Source organism: Erithacus rubecula (assembly GCF_903797595.1).
Source record: "Erithacus rubecula genome assembly, chromosome: 2".
NCBI classification, from domain to species: domain Eukaryota; kingdom Metazoa; phylum Chordata; class Aves; order Passeriformes; family Muscicapidae; genus Erithacus; species Erithacus rubecula.
Genome location: NC_136685.1, coordinates 46,399,317 through 46,414,748, shown reverse-complemented (window position 1 = coordinate 46,414,748; position 15,432 = coordinate 46,399,317). Strand labels below are relative to the sequence as shown.

Sequence of the window (15,432 nt, the reverse complement as noted above, 5' to 3'; positions counted from 1 at the left end):
TCCTGAAGCTAGAATGTTGTCTGGAAATGGTAAGAAAATAGCACTTCGTAAGCAGGCACACAGAACAGGACACAGGAGGCTCTACTTTCTTTTAGGAATGTGGAAGAAAATGTGATGGTTTCTATCCTTAGGATGCAGCATTTTGCAGGCATGAGCTTTGGGCTGGAGAGGCTGACCACCTCCTGCCTTGCATCTTTCTCAAGTGGCTGATGCTAACCTTTCAGGGAATTACTGCAGCCCTCCTGTTGAAACAGGGCTGACATCCAGTAAAATACTTGAGAACTGCTAGGAGATAAAGAGGGTGCATGACCCACTTCTCATGGCTCACTGGAGAAATGGCACAGGCTTAATTCCCTCTGGCTGAAAATGGCACTGACCCTGGGTCAGTGCTCCAGCCTGCAGACTAGTAACTGGATGTGAAAGCCATTATGTGCTTTCTCCCTTAGTAAGTAGGTGATTTGTGCTGAGTCTAAATTAAATATAAAGTAAACACAATACAGGTGTCACAACTGCAACAGGTTTCTAAGCTGTGAACAGCTTAGGGGAAGGAGATTAATCAGGCAGAAAATTAAGAGTCTTAGCGAGCACCTGTCCTCCCTGCTTCCCTGATAAGCTAGTTTCAGCTAACTCTTCATGCAGCACTTGGACTCAGGCAGCAATCTACTCAGCATGCTATTTTGGAGTGAAGGCTAAAGCACCAATTCATCTAATATGCAAAGAGACCCCAGATACTCATCTTACAGGTCAGACTTCCACTCTGCAGACAAGGTTAAGTATTGACAATTTTCAGGCCTGAAGCACTTTGGTACTTCTGCCAGAAGACTACCCCAGTACTTTTTAGACATCAACACAGTTATTCTGTGAGAAGAACCCTCTCCTACCTCCAGCTAAACGCAAGTTAAACATTCAAACCTTCCTCTACGCAATTATCACCAAATTTCAAAGGTAGCATTTAGGACATTATATCTATCTAAAAAGCACTGAAATAGGTTCAAGGAACTGTATTTTCCACCTTAAGAATTTATTTTACTGTTTAGCAGAGGAAAAAAAAAATTAAAAGATACTATGCCAGAGGTATATTTATATATGTGTATACAGATCAATATATTTAGGACAAAAACAAGGTTTAAAAGGATAAAATTAAACTTTATATACTCTTTAACAGCTTGCAAATTAACAAATCGTGTAATTCAGCAAACTTACACTATATTATTTCAAGTATAATCAAGCATAATTACAGGAGACTTAAAGAACTGCACTGTGCATACCACAGGGTAAACTTGAGGAAACAGCACGTTTCCATTAGTGTCCTAGTTATTTGTGCCCTCTGGTGGAAGTACTTTTATTTTGAACATGCCATGTAGCTCACAATTATCTTCAGAGATGACTTTAATACAGTAAGTGCAACATGGAAGGGTCCAAATAAGAAAAATACTTTGATGCTGTTCAATACTCAATTTGCATGCATTTAATAATGCATGCAAGAGATATGGGGGTGGAAGAAAAAGATAATGCAATACATAATTTTCAAACAATCCAGTTCTTACCTGGTCTAAGCTGTCCACAACCCTTGCACATAAGAGGGCTCCCGGCAGGTCAAAATAATTATCATACAAATAGTATTTAGCTGAAAAAAAAATTAAAAATATACTTTAAACATCCCTGTATTGTATGCATAATCATAAATAAAAATTGCATTTAACTAATAATGATAATATAAGCTCCTCTTCGGATTTTACTGGTAATAAGCATCATCTGTTTCCCAACCTTTGTTAACAAAGGCAAACTTCTGATCGTCATAACTGGCAACTAAAAGTTGTTTACCTATATGAAAGCAGCGAGATTTTAATAAGACATTTTAAGATTCTAAAAGCCCAAGTAAAAGAAAAAGAAGAGAACCATGAGTTTTAATTCAGGACAGTATCTTTCAACTCTTCCAAAACATCTATTTCCCTAGAGTGAAAACAAAAGAAAAGTGTTTAACAAGTTCAAAGACGTTTGGACAGGTCTGACACAGTCATGTCCTTTGAACACACTGCTGTGGACAGTGCCTCAGCCCAAAGGGAAGTGTGCTCACATTATTACATCAGTCCACAAAACACAACTGCACCAGGAAGGTGTAAATGTTCCCCCAGACTACGATCATGCTCAACAACTCTCTTCAAGGAGTGAAATTACTTAACCAGTGATTATTTTTCATTATCTTGTTTGTGCTTTCTCTTAGGTATATTCAAAAACAAGTCAGCAAAGTGGGGATTAACATTCACAACAGAGACCAAGAGTATGTTTCAGTGAAAAAGAAAAGCACATTTCCTGTATGACCAAAGGAAATCTTTCTCTTCCTCCGCTTTGCAAAAGATTACCAGCAGTTTTACAATAAGCATTGCATTTGCAGTCAACAAAATCTCAAGGAAAGTATCTCCATTACATAACAAAACACACCTTAAGTGAGCACTTCCTGTGTGTTACTCTCAACAGCCAAGATCAAAGTAAAACAGAAACACAGAGCAAGACAGCAAACCTAGCCATAGCTCCTTCAAAGTGACTCCCATCTTAACCACAGAAACTGCAAATGCAAGGAGAGAAGTTTTGTTTCTAGACCCACTTTGTTCTTTGCAGCTGCACCCAGACCTCTGGTAACAGAAATGGTGGCAGTAAATCAACAATTAAGAAAAATTTCAGATTTGTCCTAAATGAGATAGGCTGTCAGGCAGCAGGTATTGTTCAATTGTATTGGGTTCTGAGGCTCTGTTTCCTTGCCATTACAATAATAATTATTAGTATATATTTATTATTACAACATTTTGTTGCAATTATAAATTGTTCCCAACCCATGAGATTTACCATTCTTTCTGATTCTCCTCACCACTGAGCCTGGGCAGGGTGGGAGTGAGTGAGCAGCTGTATGGTCTTCAGTTGCTGGCTGGGGTTTAATCATGATCTGATACTGCAAGTATCAGTCTATTTCATCAAGAGACACTGTGCCCACCACTATGACCAAAACATGCCTATAATGTCAGCTCATTTGACTTACCATAAAATAAATATCATGAAATAAATATTAAGGTGAATTCCAATACTAGAAGTTAAAAACACATATAAACCAAGTCTTCCCCAATACATTTACCTGTTCCAGTAATTCTCAGTTCAAGTATTTTTACAAATCTGTGTTAAGGACAAATAGTGAGAGGCACTGAAGGGACCAGAGCAATTTCAAAGAAGAGGAGATGCTAAAGCATAGCTACCTGTACGTGAAACCATTCCACTGACTGTATTGAAATGCTTCCACTCCTTTCTTCCATAGATCTCCAGGATCTCTTCGAATGTCATGCTCTTTGTACCATGGCTTGCCCTATTCGATGCATTCAGTTGTTTATAAACAAAAAAGCAAAAGAGAAAAGAGTTGAAAACATCCAAACTACTACTTGTGCAAAGTAACACACTGCAACTGAATTACAGTGCATGCAAGCTGATCAAAACTGACTCTCTTTATAGCTTAGAAGTTTCCCAGGACCTACTAAGCTTTTCTCATATACATTCCAGTTCTCGATAAAGGCATTACTACACAAAGGTTTGGTTGGCTGGGGGCACAGCCACTGTGCCTCACCTGCTAACACAATCACTCTGTATTGCTCGAATGTTTTCAATTGTGTGAGGACACTCGCTACACTTGAGCTATCAATATACACTGCACAATAAAGCACAGTGCAGAAAGCCTATACATCATTCTGAAGCCTACAGAATGCAGGGCAGAACCATGGAAAAGTGCTAGTTTGAGCCCTGAAAGCAGCTTTTTAATACATAAGTACACACAAGCCTTTTTAGGCATTAAAAATTAACTACTTGGACCATCAAACTGGGTCCCATTTTGAAGCAAATGCAGGCAGTGCCCACAGAGGTAACCCTGTACCACTCTTCCCTTTAATGAGGTATACCTCTAATCTTGAATTCTGCATTTAGTACTCCAAAATTCATGCTATTTAATGAATTTTGGGATACACAGCAATGAGTCAAGAGTATTTTTGTCTTTTTTTAATGAGATTTGATCTTCCTTAGCATCTTCAAGCTCCTTTTCCCACATGCTATCAGGGAAAAAAAAAAAAAAAAAAAAAGGAAAGAAAGAAGAACTAAGGATTCACTCAAAGTGATGACTTAAAGCCAAACAGCTTTTAAGTGGAAACCCCCCAGAATTCCAAAACTGAATGCATCAGTTTCTGTGTTTAATCTATCTCAGGATGTTTAAATTATATGTTGCAAACTTGCAGAACTTAGAATGTCTATGGCACAAAGATAATAGTCATTAGTATTAGTCATTAGTACTGCCTCCCAAGCCAGGTTACTCTCAATCAAAAAAAACCCTTACCCTGTATTTTAGCAGAGCTGGACAAAGAATACATTGGTAGCCACCAAAAATAAGAATTCACTTTCAAGATCAATGTGTCTTCAGAGTCTCACATCTCATTAAAAATGAGATACTATTTACTACTAGCTAACATCAAAACATTACTAAAATATTCCATACGTAACATAAAGAGAAACTGAGCACCACAATACCAAAGAGTAATTTAAACTTTTACATCTAATAAAGGAATGCATGCTGAAATAAGTGTTTTAAATTTTTATAAAACTGAGAGATGGCATTTAGGAAGGGGATAGTTAGGGGATGTTAGTATATTTAACAATACAACTCACATTTAACAATATAGAGTTATTGTCCATATTACCTTAAAACTGTTCCATCTTCTGCAAGTTTCAGAAAGTTTCCTTCTTCAATGTCCAACACCAAGCCTTTGCAACTAAGAGTAAATTAATTTTAAGGAAGAAACAAAAAATTAAGGCTTTCAGAGGACTGTCTTCTCATTTATCAATGATATGCAGTTACAGAAATTATAGTGCTTCTGTAGCTATGATGCTACAGAAAACCAAACAAGTCATAACCCTTCAAATACTTCCATGTCTGAACAATCCTCTCTATAAGAAAGTGCATATTATTACAATGAGGATTGGATTTTCCTTATGCAGCAAAATCCTACTAAATAAACCCAGTTCTATGTCCAGTAAATTTAGGGACAATTATATAGATTGGAGGTTTAAAGTCCAAACATATAAAACTAACAAGGGGAAGACTTGACAACATTGGAGACACTTAGCAAGAGTTTCTGATTGTCCCTAACAAATCTTTATCTTTCAGATAACTGAATCTACATTTGCTTAGGTTCTTTGAAAAATTAATTCAGAGTTCAGTGGTTAGAATACAAACGAATAAACGAGACAGGAAGCAATGACACCTTCATCCTCTAGGAGACACCCAAAGGAAAGAACATATGCCATGAAGGCAGTAAGCAGATGCCAACCTTTCATGAATGACTCCTGGGCAAGAAGCAATGACACAAGTGTTACTAGCACTGTGGACTTGCAGGTCCATGGTAAGGAGCCTCCTGCTTCAATAAGAGACCAAATCCAAGATATTTAGAGCTGAACAAATGATTTCTTGCATCATAGGCCTCAAATTATGATAAACAGATATACTGCTTGTCTCATGGAAGTTGAAATCAATCTAACTGGAAATTTTCCAGTCAAATATTGAATTGTAAAAACCATTACACAAGAATGTACATATTATTTTTAAAAATATCTAATTATTACCTGGTCTTCAAGTCCCCACCTCCGTGGCCTAGATAATAACCTTATGAAGTTAAAAGCTCAAGATTCAAGTTCAAGTTCCTGCTCAGAAACCACTAAGTTCAGAGCAGGAACTTGGGTTTGCATCTTTTTGGGTTTATGTCTTTTGCATTTGCCTGATTTGCCACCCAAATGCTACCTCCTGGTATGCTTCCTTTCTGCAGTTTCTCAGAAGGCTGCTGGGATTAATCTGCCTTACACAAACAAAAAAAACATCTGTTGAGATAAAAATCTGATGGTTACTGTTGAATAGAATGTAGAAGACAAAGACTATACATAAAATAAGAGAGACAGACTAAAAGGCTTGTGTTCACACAGTTGGAAGCACAGACAAAGCAAGCCTGGATGCTCAGTTCTCTCTTCAAACTACCATGTTAGAAGCGTCTCATAACAAATACTTTTTAAAACAACTATTTAAAACTGTAATTTTGGATTTAGCCATTGGGCTTGACAATTATAACACCAACTGCCTAATAAATGGTGCTGTTTTCTGAGCTTTGTAAAAGTTACAGCATGAAGGAATGACATTATTTTCAATGTACTCACCAGAAGTCTAAGCTGTCTGGAGCTAGAGTCAGCAAGTCTTCGTCATATCCCTTCTCCGTTACCAGATACTGGGCAAAACTATCATATATTAGCTACAAATGAAAAAAATACATGTATTCATTATATTAAGTGAAATCCAAATCACTGCTTCCTTGAAAAGTGGCAAGATGCAAGTGCTAGTGCCTCCTAAGCAAAATCAAACCATGGAGCTAGGGGCCCTGTCCCACAGCCCCCACTGAGAAATAGTGCCTGAGGTTATTTCTGTCATATCTGGAAAACACACAAGAGTTCTGGTGCAATGTGCCCACCATAACCCAGATTACAACATTCTACTTTACAGTCCCTGTGCTTCAAGACTGTTGGGAAATCAAGATGGTAAGTACTTCAAGACAAGTCATTATTTCCCCCTTGCCAGTCCTTTTGGCTTTTTTTTTTTTTTTTCTTAATTTTAAATGTCATGGTTACTGAAAATCAACAAGCAGCTTCCAAACCAATAAACATTTACCCTTAGGGGCATTTTAAAAGTATTTGAAGGAATTTATTTTGAAGAAAATATGCAATTACTGAATAAACGGTTTTATTTCTAAGTTCAGATGGCCTAGCATGACACTCAGCAATTTATTAATGTATTGTGCTGGTAAAGTTTTACAAGAAGCTCTATGGAGATGCTGCCATGCCCTTAAAGACCATCCAAAAATAGTAATTGCTCCCTTTTTCTCATGGTTCATTCATTAAAGCTGTTCCCTGGCCTTTTTTCTTTAATTATAACAGATGCTCTTGGAATCAGTATGAATAACATCTGAGAAAGACAAATATGAAAGCCAGTGCTGAACAGTAAGAACTAACTACATCCTCAGCTGAGCCTGTCAATCTTTTAGTGTTTCTTATTTCCAAGAGATAAGGAGGCATGCAATGGGCAATGGGCATATGTCAGTCTGCCTCTGTCTCCTGTAAGAAGATGAAGAGTGTACCAAGTTTAGTAAAAGTTTTGGGATTTTTTTCTTCATTTTGTTCATTGCTTGGTTAGCATTTTTGAAAAACCCTTATAGTTATCAATTTTCTAATGTTTGCCTTCATCAGACAGAATTTGTATCAGAAAGAACATGCTTGTGTATGGTAAGAATATGGAAGGTAAACCTAATGTTACACAGTTTCCATCTAGAAATTTAAGAGCTTGTACATTTTATTGTTACTGTTGAATCTTCTTCTGTAAGCAAGATGCCTCTCCACTTAAGTTCACACACAGCTAAGGGAAGCAATTCACTTTTTCAGCACAGGATGCACTGCCTATTAATAAATGGGACAGCTCATAAACATTTGTTTCTATACCAAATTCTGAAATTATCTAGCAATTAGCGTGGGAGTCCTGTGCAGTGCAAAATGTACTGTAAGTGAATAGAGGCAAAGAAAGGGGGAGAGTGAGACACCGTGAGCATCCGTGACACAAGACAGCTTCAGAACAGAGTCAAGAGAGAAGAACGAGTCAATGTAAGATAACCAGGGAGTTTAAAAACGAAAGTGACAAGAGCGGGAAGGCACAGCACAGGGCTAAGTCAGAGGTGTCTCTAAACTCGGCGTTTTATTATAAGCACCAGAAAGTTCACAAAGGTCTCCTGTCCAAAGTGCTGCGGGCTCCTCACTCTGCAGCATCTCTGGATTTAGCAGGCGGGCTCTACCTTTTCCTCAGCGCCGCTACGGCCAGGAAAGAACCATTTTCAAGGAAGGAGAGAGACATGGCTGTCCCCCCTGCTCGGGCAGATAGGCCTGCTGAGGAAGCGCCCGGCGAGAGATGCACTCGCGTTTCTCCTCTCTTCCGTGGATGCCGGAGCCAGCCGGCCCCGGGCTCGCTGCCCCGGCGGAGGGTCCCGGCCCCCGTGCCTCCGGCGGGGCATGCGGCGGGAGCGGGGCGGAGCGGGGCCCCTCCCGCGGCTCCCCTCGGCCCGCACTCACCCGTGCGCTCTGCGGGAGGTGGTACCGGCAGAGCGTGTGGTCCAGGTCGAAGCCCACCACGTCGCACTCGGCCAGGGAAAAGTGCTGCTGCATCGCCGAGCCGCCGCCGCCGCAGGCGGGCGGAGGAGGAGGAGGAGAAAGAGGCGGGAGGAGGAAGGAGCGCGGGCGGCGCTTCCTGCGGAGCCGTGCCGGGCAGAGCGGAGCGCGGCCCGCGGGAATCCCCGGCCCGCCCCGGCCCGCCCAGCCCCGGCGGGGCCGCCCTCACCTGCGGCACAGCCCCGCGGCGAGCCCGGGCGGGAGGGCGGGCACGGCAGGGTGATGGCCGGAGGCGTGCCGAAGCGCTCGGATTCGAAAAACACGCTTCCCGCCGCGGCTCTGTGCGCTTGGGAGCAGGCGTGGGAACGGGGGCTTCCCGCTCGTCTGGCAGACCGAGAACGAGAGTCACCGGCGGGTGTTTGCTGGGAGGACCTGGTGGGCAGGCAGCAGGGGGGGCACAGGAGTCAGCCTTGGTTAGTGACAGGGCAGCCGGTGACACATCGCAAGGGCCCTACCGGGGAGAATTAGCTCATGTAAGTAGGAAAACACTAGTTAGTATTTCATTACACATCCTCAGCACGTTTACGATGACACCAAGCTGTGTGGGACAGTCGACTCGCTGGAAGGAAGGGATGCCATCCAGGCTTGAGAGGTGGCACTCTGCGAACCTCGTGGCGTTCAACAAGGTCAAGAGCAAGGTCCTGCACCTGAGTCAGGGCAATCCCAAGCACAAATGCAGGCTGAGCAGAGAATGAACAGAGAGCAGCTCTGAACAGAAGGATCTGGGGGGTATTGGTGGAGGAGAAATTCAACATGACCCAGCAATGTTCACTTCCAGCCCAGAAAGGCAACTGTGTCCTGGGATGCATCAAGAGAAATGTGGGCAGCAGGGCAAGGAATGGGATTCTGCCCATCTAGTCCACTCCTGTTATGCCCATCTCTGGGGCCCCCAAAGTGAGAAAGTGGTGCAACCTGCTGGACATACTCCTGAGGAGGGTCATGAAGATAATGAGAGGGCTGGAGTGCCTCTCTTACAAAGCCTGGAGAAGAAAAGGCTTCAGAGAGACCTCCCAGTACCTAAAGGAGCTTACAGGAAATCTGGATGGAGGTTTTCTACAAAGATGTGTAATGATAGGACAAGGGCTTTAAGCTGAGGGTAGATTTGGATCAATACAAGGAAGAAATTCTTTCTTATGTGGCTGGTGAGGCACTGAAACAGGTTGCCCAAAGAACTTGTGGATACCCCATCCCATGAATAGTTGAAGCAGGAGGGTTGGAACTGGATGATCTTAAAGGTCACTTCCAAGGCAAACCATTTATGATTCTATGTTATCATTTTATGATTCTATGTACACCTTGCAGGGTATACTGTATACAGTAAACTACACTATCCTGTGCATTAGGCCGTGGAAAAGCCAAAATTCCATAGGTAATTCCATTGCTACCTTTTAATTTATTGACAGTTTTGGTAATCAAAAAAAAAGGAAAAAAAAATTAAGAACAGTGCAGTCTGTGTCCAGAGCACATAAACAAATTAGCTTTTGATAGGTATCTGAATAAATAATGCTGCAGTGCAATTAGAAATAAAGTGCTGTCTGAAAGGAAGTGCTGTATTTGGAGAAAAGCAAACAGATGAAAGTTGCATTAATGTAGTCTTGTTCTCAGTTTTTGAGCTTGAATATAGCTAAGGACTCAAGATGCTAAACCAGCTGGGCTTGACAGCCTTGTTTGAAGTACCTCCTTATGCTTCAATTCTTTTCTCTCAGTAGACCAATAACACCATCAAACTTTTTGATTCACAAAAAATAAAAAAATTCTAGTTCAGTATTTAGTAAATAAATACATTTTCTTTAAAACTTCTTGTATGGCTATAAATAGAATAGTATAAAACATATTTGAATTGAGAGCAGTTGTTAAAAAATACTTAATACAAGTAATCTTTTCCAGTGTTGCCTACCTGTGCACAACTAAGTACTGTGCTTTGTAGGTGGATAAGCTGGACTTCATAACCATAGAACTGTGCAGCAGAAATTTTGATTATATTAAATTATGATTTGATTTTTGGAGGATGACTCAATTATACTTTAATATTACAGAGAAAAACCCTTCTGAAATACACTCAAGTAGTAAACAGATACAATTTTCTTATATATTAAGAGATACAATGTACTTATATATTAAAGTTCAGTTTGCTATGTTCAGGTAGACGCAGATGAGAGAAATTTAATAGCATGACCTCTCAGACACATTTAAAAATTGCACAGAGAAGTTCAGTGTCAATTTAGGAAATAGACAGGAAAATATATAGAAACTAGGAATAAAATTCAAAAAATGCTGGTAGTAGGACAGGATGAACATTTAAGGTGTCAGAGCAAGATAGGAATGGATTATGTAATTTTACCAAAGCCCATTGTACAGTAGCTTCTTTTAAAGGTTCTCTGAATCTCTCACAGACATTAATATACTTTCTAATGCTGCTGTGTATGTATATGTGTGTATATATATATATGAATATCATATATTGTATACTCACACCATACATTGTATATGTATACACTCCATAATTTATGTATAAATAATGATACATACATGTGTATCTGTTTTAGACATATATTCAAGAAATACATCTATGCCTAAATACATAGAAATTAATATGTGTGAAACTTGAGCATACAAAAAAGGTACATCCAGGACCTCACACAAAATGGGAATAATAACTATCTAGATGGGGCAGCAAGACAATTTACCTTGCTAAAGCTGCTCACTTCAGAAAATACAAAACAAATTCCTGTCCAACTTAAGCTGATGGCCACAATTTTGATTGACTTCAGAAGGTCCAAAAGATCACCCACAGTTAGTGTTTCATGTTATTCTCATATAAAGTTTGTCTGCCTTGCAGACTATATCAGTACAGCTATCTCATTACAGTTACTTTTTTGGGTTTTTTTTCACTGAAGAGGATTCAGGTGGCTTCCAAAATAGTGTATAGGTTACGGCATTTAAAAGGTATAATTTTCTTGCTATGCCAGTAAAGCATTTTATGCAAAAAACTCACTGGAAAAGCAACTTAACACACTGAAGTATTGAAACATCTGAACAGATATTGAAAATTGGGTATTAATAGATAGAATCATAGGATGGTTTGGGTTAGAAGATCATGTAGTCCAACCCTCTGGTCATTGTATTCACTGTCAACTAAATGTAATCTTGAACATCCAGATTTTATGAATGCTGCACAATTATATTGATAGCAATGACAAGCTATCATAGAATTTACAACACAAAAATACTAATCATACTTATCTCAAACTGTTTTGTGTAGAGAACAATATTCATCCATGGAGGGATTCAAAAAGTTAAATTTCAGGTATATGGAGCTGAAGATTAAATCAGAAGTTTGACAACAAGAAATAGAGGAAATACTGATGAAGATAATTGGTTTTCAGTTTTGGGAAAAGAGAAGATAAATGAGAGAATTATACTTTACATTCAGTATTTGCAGTAGTAGTCTGGTAATAGGAAAGCCTTAGAAGTCTGCTATCAGCACATATGCACCACATTCTATTTCTTTTTCTTTTGTCTTAAAAGTATTTTTTCTCACAGTTTCTTCCTTTCAGATGAATTCTTTAAATATGCTGACATCGCATTTTAGGGCCTTTCTCAGAAAGGAGCTGCCTTTAATGAAAATCCTCTGCAAAAACTGGAGTACCTTAATGTGTTAACAGCCCTCTTTCAGCTCTGTTCTTCAGGTCTGATGGCACCACGAGACCCAGAGATGTCCACATAACTGAAGTTGAACTGGGCTATCAGGTTGTACCTGAACTTATTTCAGGTTTCCTTATGGTTAATCTATGGCTCATAATAATTTATTTTATGTTGTGAATGGGTGGTAATTGGCAAACTGGGTAAAATCACAAATCCTATGTAGTAGGGGAAATTTCTAACTATTCACTCTGTAGGATATAGAATTGCTTGTGGTGTGGCACATCTGAAGACCAGCCTTCCTCAGGCTAGGGCTGCAAGGCTGCTGGAGGAACATTCCCTCTCCAGCCCTCAACCCCTGGTGCAGACACCTACGGAGCCAGCAGGACAGGGCAGTGGCTTCTGCACATTCTCATCACCCTAATGTTTAGCAACCTGCAGGAAACATGTGGAGTGGGAGATCTGATATATCAAAGCCTTTTAGAAATATGGAAAAGGAGCATTTTGGTTTCCATCATGCCTCACCCTGCCTGCTTTCCATGCAGAACAGGCTCCTAGCACCAGCCAGCTTTAGAGTACAGGTGTGCACAAACATGCCCTGGAGAGCAAAAGGGACAAAACTGAGTGTACATTGATGTACACGACATGTGCATATGTACATGGCATGAGAACCATGTCAAAATCCCAGCTGTCACACAGAAGTTGCAGGCCTCGGAGCAGGACAAGTACTGCAGCTCCTCTCTTTCTTTGTCCTTAAGGGGGCAGCAGTACAATACATTGCAGCATCCCTCTGAGTTAGCTGGGAATCCTCTGCTCCTCAGCCTATTTCACTTTCCCTGAACTCCGTGTGTATTGTCCTAAGACTGTGTACCTTGGCTTTGTCCCAACTATGCAGCTGTAGCCGCTTGTCTATTTTGGCTAGGGCTGTAAAACTTTTTAGTCAAAAAAAAAAAAAAAAAGGTAGACACACTCGTATTTTTACAGAAGAGTATGCAACAGTGGTATGTGAAAATAAAAATTTGAAAAAAATATGGATGATTTTCATTCAGACAAGGAACATCTTCTTATGCAGAAATAAGGTCAGGACATTCTAGATTTTCACCTGTTTTTAAAAACAAATGAAAATACATTTGGATTAACATTAGTCGAACAAAAAGGTGCTGGGTTTTGGTTTTTAAAAAATATATTTTATTTTAGCACACTGTTAAGAGGTGAACTTCAGGTTTGCACTTGGTTGAGCTTTTAACCCATGAAGTTGTTCAGTGCACAGATATAAGAACACTCACAGCCCTATGATGCTTCAATGGGATTCTTTGTGCATTCAAACAGGATTGTTGGATTTTCACAGGAATAAGCTCAGGATATGCAGAAGTACAGCTATGCAGAGTAATACTTTGGGAGACATAGGTCTGTCAACATTAATTTATTTTAAGGATAACCTTTGTCTCTGCAAGACAGTCAAATCTGACAATAATGTCTTTTATTTGTGAAACAATCTCTAGCACTTGTTATTTCTTTAGCAGACTTTTAAAAGTTGAACGAAATACTATATAATCTTCACAGCATCCCTCTGTGGCACACAGGATGCCTTGTTGCTAGGTAGAGAAGCTTGGTGAATATACTGAAGTATTAATCAGGATTTAAGATTCGATTAAATTCCAGTGATTTCAGAAGTTTTACTGTTTATTGAGATGTTTAGGAGCCTTTTTATACACTACAAAGTATGGATACATCAACTTTCTCATGGAATTATACATGTAAAATTTCTAGTGTCTTGCTGGGATTAGAACATTTGATTACATCTGGCACCTCAGTGCTATATTCACTACATTGTATCTCACCAGCATAGAAATGAAAATCAGGATGCTAAAGAGACAAAATTCCCAAAACTAAACCCAATAGTTCATCAAAAGGTTAAACAGACAGTAATCCACTAGGTGCTCAGAGTCTCTCAGAAGCCTTCTTACTGTCCTTATCATCTCTCTCAGATCTTGTAATCTAGCTCAGACTGTTCCCACACAACATGAAAGAAGGAAATGAAAATCAATTTTTTTGTCAAAATGATTAATAGCCAAGACTGATTGCTGGAGCCTTAGTGAGTATATATTTAAAAACTCTGCATAGTGGTTTAAAGGTATTTTGAAAGATTTTTCTTTTTGAATTAGATGAATGTTGCATTTAGTCAAAAGAAATTGCACTAGAGTTACAGACTTCCAAAAGACACCTTTTTGTATTTAATAGTGGGAAAACAGTGCAGTTTCTATGATCTAAGGGACACTGCCTTATTTTTCCTATATTGGGGTTTTTTCTCATTCTTTTGGGCCTACTGTTATTTTATGTTTACAACGTGAAGCATAAAATCCAGAGGACTGCTCAGTTTTCAGTCCCCATTTCCCATTCATCTGTGGTGTGTTCATGGACAGGTAATATAAATTGCTTATAGCTTAAATTTCTTCATGAGTAAACCAGACATTCTTAAGATTTCTGAGTTGTCCAAGTAGGTTACAGGCTTGCATTTCAAGCTTGACGTTGGCTGATCATTGCATAAAAAAAATCTAACGCATTCCAATCCACAGTCTGCACAAAAGAACAGAGCTATTGAACAGCCAGTGGGAAATGGCACAACTATAACACTGCAGACTTGCAGATAACAGCACTAGGAAAGACCTAACAACAGCCATCTTCTGCCCTGGGGTACAATCAATCTGACTACAAACATTCCTTAAAAGTCAATTGTCTACTTCTTTAAAAGTATGCCTCTGAAAGAGCCACTGAGGCAATTTCTTCCAGTGTTTAATAGTCCTTATATGCAGTACACAGAGTTTTCTCCCTCCATTTCAAAATAAAGTCTCTGGTGCTCTAATGCATCTTCTTCTCTTTTGTTGTGTCCTGTTTCTGGCAGATGTGAGAAACTCATCATTATGCACCAGACTTCCATCTATTTGAAGGCTGCTACTATGTTTTCCCACAGACTCCTTTTGTTTAATTAAGTTCCTTCCTTGAAGGCCAAGGGGTTTCAAGCCTGCTTATCTTTGATTTTCAGTCTGGATGATATTCATTCATCACTTGGTCATTAACAAATTTTCTGGAATACAGAAAAACTGGGCACGTTGCTCTAGTTTTGGTCTTGCTATGACTGAATACAGAAAAATTTAACCCACTGTAACATAACACAGAAATTTGTGCTTTCAAACTAACATACCAGTTACTTAATTAATTACAATTCTTACCATGTTAGAATTTTCAAGATCAGATTTTATGCTATCACTATGATGAGTAGAGAGATCAAATTTTTTCTTCTCTAACTACAAAGCCTCTTTTTAAATTTGATCTTCTATTCAATACATGTTTCTTCTGTATGTGTTCATTGCTGATTATAATGACAGTGATATTTCCTGGGCTGCAATAACAAAAAGCTAATATTAATGCTTATAAATCTAAAATATAAGAGCTTATTTTCAATATAAATTACATTTGATATTTACTGTTCTGCTTCTGCCTCTAGAGGGTGTCTAG

General features: G+C 39.3%; 1 protein-coding gene across 1 annotated transcript in view; it reads right to left on the bottom strand.

The window, feature by feature from the left end:
- The window catches only part of LOC306798641 (dermatan-sulfate epimerase-like), a 169,186-nt gene extending 160,780 nt beyond the window's left edge, over positions 1-8,406 (bottom strand). Inside the window, 5 exon segments of the mRNA XM_079298819.1 lie at positions 1,548-1,627; positions 3,246-3,352; positions 4,725-4,796; positions 6,229-6,320; positions 8,179-8,406. Coding sequence (XP_079154945.1) covers positions 1,548-1,627; positions 3,246-3,352; positions 4,725-4,796; positions 6,229-6,320; positions 8,179-8,271 — 444 coding nt within the window. The 5' untranslated portion in view covers positions 8,272-8,406.
- Between the last annotated feature and the right edge of the window lie 7,026 nt (positions 8,407-15,432).